At 40.4% G+C, this 8,172-nt stretch overlaps 1 protein-coding gene across 1 annotated transcript in view; it reads left to right on the top strand.

Annotated features, from left to right (window-relative positions):
- The window catches only part of HCLS1 (hematopoietic cell-specific Lyn substrate 1), a 28,705-nt gene that overhangs the window by 17,812 nt on the left and 2,721 nt on the right, over window positions 1-8,172 (top strand). Inside the window, exons 7-13 of the mRNA XM_032629506.1 lie at window positions 4,138-4,248; window positions 4,907-4,962; window positions 5,754-5,823; window positions 6,427-6,638; window positions 7,058-7,162; window positions 7,652-7,877; window positions 8,015-8,083. Coding sequence (XP_032485397.1) covers window positions 4,138-4,248; window positions 4,907-4,962; window positions 5,754-5,823; window positions 6,427-6,638; window positions 7,058-7,162; window positions 7,652-7,877; window positions 8,015-8,083 — 849 coding nt within the window. The remainder of the gene's footprint in view (window positions 1-4,137; window positions 4,249-4,906; window positions 4,963-5,753; window positions 5,824-6,426; window positions 6,639-7,057; window positions 7,163-7,651; window positions 7,878-8,014; window positions 8,084-8,172) is intronic.

The following is an 8,172-nucleotide window of genomic DNA, read 5'->3' on the forward strand; positions in this document are numbered from 1 at the left end:
TGGGAAGAACTGACATCTTGACAACATTGAGACTTCCTATCTATGAACATGGAATATCTCTCCATTTACTTAGTTTTCTTTGATTTTGTTCATCAGAATTTCATAGTTTTCCTCATATAGATCTTATACATATTTTAAGTTTATACCTAAGCATTTCTTTGTTGGGGTAGTAATGTAAATGATATTGTATTTTTAATTTCAAAATCCACTTATTTGTTGCTTGTATATAGGAAAGCAATTGACTGTTGTATATTAACCTTGTATCCTGCAACCTTGCCATAATTGCTTATTAGTTTCAAGAGTTTGTCAATTCTTTTGGATTTTCTACATAGACAGTCATGTCATCTGTGAACAAGGACAGTTGTGTATCTTCTTTTCTAGTCTACATACTTCTTTTCTTGCATTATTGCATTAGCAAAGACTTCAAGCACAATGTTGAAAAGGAGTGATGAAACAGGCCATAGTTGCCTTGTACCTGATCTTAGTGGGAAGGCTTTAAGTTTATCACCATTAAGTATGATACTAGCTGTAGAGTTTTTGTGGGTAGTCTTTATCAAGTTGAGAAATTTCCCCTCTATTTCTAGTTTACTGAGAATTTTTATTGTGAATTGTGTTGGATTTTGTCAAATGCTTTTTCTGCATCTATTGATATGATCATGTGATTTTTCTTTTTTTCTTGTTGATGTGATGGATTATGCTAATTTATTTTCAAATGTTGAACCAGCATTGCGTACTTAGGATGAATCCCACTTGGTCATGGTAGATAATTATTTTTATACATTGTTGGATTAGATTTGTTAACATGTTGTTGAGGATTTTTGAATCTGTGTTCATGAGAAATACTGGTCTCTAGTTTTCTTTTATTGTAATGTCTTTGTCTGGTCTGGGTATTAGAGTAATGCTGACCTTATAGAACAGTTGTGAAGTATTCCCTGTGCTTTTATCATCTGAAAGAGTGTGCAGAGGACTGGTATAATTTCTTCCTTAAATATTTGGTGGAATTCACCAGTGAACCCATGTGGGCCTGGTGCTTCCTGTTTCGGAAGATTATTAATTATTGATTCAAATTCTTTAGTAGATATAGGCCTTTCAGGTCATCTGTTTCTTTTTGTGTAAGTTTTGGCAGTTGTGTCTTTTCAAGGAACTGGTCCATTTCATCTTGGTCATCAAATTTATGGGCATAAAGTTGTTCATAGTATTATTTTATTACCTTTTAATTTCCTTGGAATCTGTTGTAATGTAGCCTCTTTCATTTCTGATATTATAGTAATTTATGTTCTCTCTTTTTTTCTTTGTTAGCCTGACTAGAGGCTTATCTATTTTATTGATCTTTTCAAAGAACCAGCTTTAGGTTTCCTTGATTTTCTCTATAGGCTTCTTGTTTTTAACTCCATTGATTTTTTTGCTCCAATTCTTATTTAGTTTTTCTGCTTACTTTGTATTTAATTTGTTCTTCTTTTTCCAGTTTCCTAAGGTGGACACTTAAATTGTTGATTTTAGGTCTTTTTTCTTTTCTAATATATGCATTGCTTTTCCTTATACACTGCTTTCACTGCATCCAAAATTTTTAATAAGTTGTGTTCTTGATGTCTCTTAATTTCTCTTGTCTATCTCCCTCTCTTCATCTCCCTGTGTTGTATTCTGGGTAATTCCCTTGGATCTTTGTTAAGTTCTGTAACTCTCCCTTCAGCTGTATTTAATTATCATTTAAGTTGTCCACTAAATTTTTAACTTTACATCATGTATTTTCATTTGTGCAAGTTCCCTTTGATTCTATAGAAAATCTGCTGATTCCTTTTCCATAATGCCCTATTGCTTTCCTTATGTTTTTCACCCTTCTTTAACTCTTTAATTATTTTTAAAGTATTCATTTTATAATTTCTTTCACATTGTTATATTATTTGCAGTTCTTGAGGGTGCTAATTCTTCTGTTCAGTTAATCTATTTTTCCTCATGGTTATTTATTTTTTTGATGGTTTGTAATTTTTGTTTGCCAATTTATTTCAGTGGGGGGAAAGGGATATTTGTTTTATGAGAGTTTTATGTGCCCTGGGTTGAGAAGTTTCCCATCAGAGAAACTATGCCTTTATTTCTGTTTGAGTTCTAGGGGTTTTAATAGTAATAGACCATGTTTTCTTTATGATTTTTGTTTTCTGTTATGAATGCAATTTCTTAAGTAGATACAGGTCTATTCAGTCTTCTGATTTTTTCTTAAGTCAGTTATGGTATAGTGTGCTTTTCAAGGAATTTTTCCATTTTTATCTATATTTTCAAATATATTGGCGTAACTTCATTTATAGTATTCCCTTATTTTCTTTTTAACCTCTGTAAGATCTATAGTGATATGTTCACTTTCACTTCTGATATTGTTAATTTGTGTTTTTTCTCTTTTTAATTATTTTTGCTAGAGATTCATCAGTATTATTTTTTATTAATTTCAAAGAAGTATCTTTTGGCTTTGCTCATTTTCTCTATTATTTACTTGTTCTTAAAATTCTATTGAATTCTGCTCTTATCTTCATTATTTTTTCTTTCATTTTAATGTGGGTTTAGTTTGTTCTTTCTGTAGCTTCTTAAGGTAGAAACTTAGATAATTGATTTTAAACCTTTGTTTACTGTATGGGCTTTTAAAACTATATATTTCCCTCTAAACCCTGTTTTTGCTACATTCCACAGTCATGCATATTTTAATTTTCATTCAGTTCAAAACATTTTCTAATTTTCCTTTTCATTTCTTCTCTGACCCATGAGTTATTTAGAAGTGTGTTGCTTATTTTCCAGGTATTGGGGAAATTTTCTAATTTTATTGTTATTAACTTCTAATTTAATTCTATTGTGATCAGAGGATATGTTATCTCATGTTCCAATCTTTTGAAATGTATTGAAACTTTTTATAAGGACAAGCATGTGGTCTATCTTGGTGAATGTTATATGTGCATGGAAAAAATGTGTATTATGCAGTTTGGGGGTGCAATATTCTGTAAATGTCACTTAGGTCTTGATAATGTTATTTGGGCCTTCTATAATTTTAGATTCTTTTTGTAGAAATTTTCTATTAATAATGAGAAAAGAGTGTTAAAATTTTCAACTATGATCATAGATTTGTCTATTTTGCTTTCTGCTTTGCTTCATGAGTTTTGATTCTGATAATAGGTTTATACCAGCATATATATTCCTGATGAATGACAAGTTGCACTCTTATCATTGAGTTATGTCTCTCTTATCTTTTATAATGCATTTTGTCTTGGGGTCCATTTTGTCTCATATTCATGCCATCCTTCTGATGCTTACTGTTTCTGTGGTATATATTTTCCTACATCAGTATTCAATTAATTTCTCAACTTAGAATTTCTGTATGATATAAGTAGCATGAAACTGGATGTTTGTATCCCACACCTTCAGGTGTAGGCTTGGAGTTTCCAAGTCTCATAGGTAAAACTTCCTTCTCTAAAAGCTAAAAAAAAACTACAGTTCCTCTCACTATTTCCCTGGACAGGTAAGTAGGCTTTTTCTAGAATTCTTTTATAGGAGTGGGCAGAACCTGCTCTCCAGCCACCTGTTCTTATAGGAAGTAGAACCCCAGACCCTAGATCCTAATCCCTAGGCACTAAATTTGGGACTTAAAACAGGTTGGGTTTTCTATGTCAGCTCATAATTACCATCATGTCAACTGTTTTGATTCATCTGTTTGTTTCTGGAGCCGGGAATTTTTTTCTTCTTTTCTTTTGAGATTCACTATTTAAAAAAGAAAAAAAAGAGAGATTGCTCTATTTTTCTGACGTTGCTAAGTGTTTATATAGGATTAGGGAAATGCATATATTTCATATGCATCTCTCTTTTTTTCTGGAAGTCTCTCCTCTATACTCTCTATACTTTCTCCTTCCTTGAAGAAGGGAGAAAATTCAAATGATCTTCTCATCTTGAAATGGAAGTAAGGGAGGAGAGGAAAAGAGTGAACATTGTTTAAAGCTTACAGAGGTTGCTTAGAACAACATTTCTCTTTCATTTCCCAGTATTCAAGCCCCGCTCTCTTCCTGGGCCCCTATCACCCTGCACCCATCCCTCCTGACTCTTCTCTTCCACAGCACTTCCCCGTGGGCTGAGAGTGAGCTCTCACGACTGCTCCTTCCACCATAGATTACTCTCATGGCTTCGGTGGCCGTTATGGGATAGAGGAGAACAAACGGGACAAGGCAGCTCTGGGATATGACTACAAGGGAGAGACAGAGAAACACGAATCCCAAAGAGGTAAGTTGGGATTGGGGAGGAGGGAGGTCACAGGGTACATGGAGCCCTCCTTCTGTCCCTGAAGGCTGACATGGAAGACCCAGAATATGAGGGGCAGGTATACAGGAAGTGGTGGGATGAAGAGTAAGTGTACGTATATAGGGGTAGCTGGGAGGAGATCAACAGGGGTGGAGGGGAAAACAGCAAACTAAGGAGCAGAACAGAGGAGGGTGACCAAAGAAAAGGGATCACTGAGAAAGGGATGAAGATAGGCCGGGTGATGGCAAGAGGGTGATTTGGCTGTGAGTCTTAGAGGCCCCTCTGCTTCACAGAGAGAAAGCCTTCTTCCCTGGGACACATAGGGGATGGCTGGGTGGCACTCTTCAATTTTTCCTGTTTCTTCCCTTATATTTTCCCCTTTTCTGTCACTTCTTTCTTTTTGTTTCTCTCTTCCCATCTCTCATCCCTCCATTCTCTCTCAAGTGTTTTTCTCCCCATCCTTTTTCATCTTTTCCCACCCATGCCTCTCTATCATCTGATTTTCACACTTTCTCATTGATCTTTCTCTTTTCCTCATTCCTGTCTTCTGGTCTTCCTCCTCACTGCTCCCACTCCCTCTTCCCATACATTTCTAGCATTTTAACTCCTCTTATGACTCTCAGATCTTTCCATCCTGCAGATTATGCCAAGGGCTTTGGTGGTCAGTATGGCATCCAAAAGGACCGAGTGGATAAGGTAAAGCACCAGAACACCAGTGTCTTGAGAATGGTTCCCTGAAGTACATGGAGAAGAGTGAGAGGCAAAGCTGGAAAAAGGATAGGCAAAGCTAGGTGTCCTGCACTGTCCTTCTGGTGTCCTTCTCTCCCCATTGACTGCCCTCAGCATCTAAAGGGCATGTCTTCTGAAGTCTGAGATTTTTTTTTTAGTATTTATTTATTTTGGCTGTGCCAGGTCTTAGTTGTGGCACGTGGACTCTTAGTTGCAGCATGCGTGCAGGATCTAGTTCCCCAACCAGGGATTGAACCTGGGCCCCCTGCATTGGGAGCATGAAGTCTGACCCAATGGACCACCAGGGAAGTCCCAGAAGCCTGAGCTTTAACTAAGGAGAGTGGAGGGAGGCAGAGAGACAGAGAAACAGAAAACTCCAGGAAAAGGTATTCGAAATTTCATTGATTGCTTGGCATTGATTAACTCAATCAATAATTTCTTCCCACTCCATTCAGTCGTCCCCTACACCTCTTCATGTACTGGCCTGAGACCCTCCTGCATTCCAGGCAACTGGACTTAGAGGTGTGAGATTCCAGGAACACTGAGCTTTTTAAAAGGAGAGCTAATCCCACCGGTCTAGAACTTCTTTACTCCTCTCTCTGCCACAAAACAACACTATTTGAATACCCTGTCTAACTATAAGCATCAAAAGGTTAGGGAGACCTCCTATAGTGACCCAATCACCGATACTGCCTTCTGGATTATTACCACTCCCTTCCCCGTCCCCACCACTACACATACTGTTCTCTTACCTGCAGAGTGCTGTTGGTTTCAATGAAATGGAGGCCCCAACCACAGCTTATAAGAAGACAACACCCATAGAGGCTGGTAAGTTTTAATTCCCTTTCTCTGTGCTCTTCAACCTCTTCTCCCTTCTCATTCTTTTTTCTTCTTAGACTACCTATTCCAAGCCTTTACCTACCTAGATTAGCTGAGGTAGACTTGACCCCTACCCTCATATTCCCAGATTCGCTCTCCTAGAAAAAATTAGGTTAAGTGGATATCTGAGTGACACTGGTGAAGAAACTGTAAGCAGAGAACAGAGGGAGGAAGGGAGGGAGCCATTTGGGAAGAACACATAAGGAAAGGAGCTTTGGATGGGGGATAGAGGGTAGATGGTGGCCAGAGGGCATACAGCTTTAAGAAATGTGGACAGAGAAGATGCAGGTTAGGAGAACAAGCCTTATGATTTAAAAAGGGCAAGAGTCTGAGATCACATGGCCTGGCTGTATGGAAATCTAGGCATCAGGGTTACCTTATCCTCCTATAACCCCCTTGTTCCTTCACTGATACCTCTTTACCTCCCTTTCCATGAGTCCCCTCTCTACCTGCTCTTCTTTGGATATTTAACTGGTTCCTCTTCTTCATTCCAGTGCCACTACCCTACCTCCAACCCAAGACAACCCTAATTTTTCTTGCCTGTGTCTGCAGCTTCCAGTGGCGCCCGTGGGCTGAAGGCAAAATTTGAATCCATGGCTGAGGAAAAGAGGAAGCAGGAGGAAGAGGAGAAGGCACAACAGAAAGCCAGGCAGCAACAGGAGAGAAAGGCCTTGGTAAAGATGAGCCATGAGGCTCAGCCACCAGTGACCACTATGGAAGAGCCGGTGGTGTCAGCCCCATTGCCCAAGAAAATCTCCTCAGAGGTAAGTGTTTGGCCCTTCGGGATCCACGTCAAGGATTCCTTGCCCAGACAAGAGCCTAAGGGGCCTGTATTCTTAGTAGAAAATAAGGCACAGGCCTCCCCTGTGTTAGGCAAAGTCTACAGTTGCTATCCCTGTCTTCAGGAAGATTTCAATCTGATTGTGTAATTAAGCTTCATATATACATATGAGAATGTTAGCTGAAAAAGACCAAGATTTACGTAGTACAACAGAAGATAGGTCACCAGCCAGTGCAGTCAATTACTGCTGCAACAAGAGGAAGGAGCTGTCATTTCAGGTTGGAGCCCATCTTGAGGAATGGATGATTTGAACTGGCAGAGGTAGGAAGGGGTATTCCAGGTCAGTACAAGAGAGGAGATGGAAGTTTCTTGCTCACTGGAAAGTTGCTTCATCCTCCACAGGCCTGGCCTCCAGCAGGGAGCTGTCTGTCATCAGAGTGTGGGCCTGTGAGAACCAGTAGGGAACAACCAGTGCCTACCCAGCCCCCAAGGCAGAATCCCCCAGAGGTAAGCAGAGCCCCAAAGATTCTCTGCTCCTTCCCCATCTCCTCATGTCCTAGTAGGTGGGCTGTACAGCGTGATCAACGATCCTGGCTTGTCTGGGACTATCCTGGTCTTAGCACTGAAAGTCTCATATTCTGGGAAATCACCCAGTCCTGGGAAGACTAGGATATTTAGTCATCCTAGCTGTCATCTTTCACCTTTTTTTTTTTTTTGCTTTTGCTTTTGCTTCAATGTTTTCTTGGTCTTCCAAGCATTCTGACTTGCTTTCTGCTTCCCTTCTATCATCTTTTGGTAGGTGCTTTGAGTGGATGGGTGTGGGAGGTTGATGAATGAAGAGGGATGAAAGATTGTGTTCCCTAGGAGAGGCTGTTAGAAGGATGCAAGGATGGAGGGTAGAATGGAAGCATGGGGATGGGTGGGGTCTTAGCAGTCCTCCATTGGGAGATTTTGGAGAGGCAGCTCCTGGTGAACAGATGTCACCCTGCTTCTCAGGACAATGAGGAGCCCCCAGCTCTGCCCCCCAGGACTCCAGAAGGCTTCCAGATGGAGGAAGAGCCAGTGTATGAAGAAGCGCCTGAGCCTGAGCCCGAGCCTGAACCAGAGAATGACTATGAGGATGTTGGGGAAATGGACAGACATGAGCCAGATGAGGAACCAGAAGGCGACTATGAAGATGTGCTCGAGCCTGAGGATCCCTCTTTTTCCTCCACTCTGGCTGGTGAGTGGTGGGGCAGCTCCTGGATTTGGTCAGCTGTAGGGGAGAGGAAGAGGGAGAATTCCCCCATTACACAGAAGGACCTGTCTATTTTCCTTCTCCATGTTGATGAGACCATATTCATATTTCTCATTATGCAGGATCATCAGGCTGCCCGGCTGGGGCTGGGGCTGGGATCTCAGCTGTAGCCCTGTATGATTACCAAGGAGGTAGGTTGGGAGTGGCCTGAGGGGTCTGGTGCCTGGAGGCCCTTGATACATGAGAACGGGGATGGATTCTGGGGGTCAGGATAGGGCCC

Source organism: Phocoena sinus, chromosome 4, assembly GCF_008692025.1.
Source record: "Phocoena sinus isolate mPhoSin1 chromosome 4, mPhoSin1.pri, whole genome shotgun sequence".
Lineage (NCBI taxonomy): Eukaryota > Metazoa > Chordata > Mammalia > Artiodactyla > Phocoenidae > Phocoena > Phocoena sinus.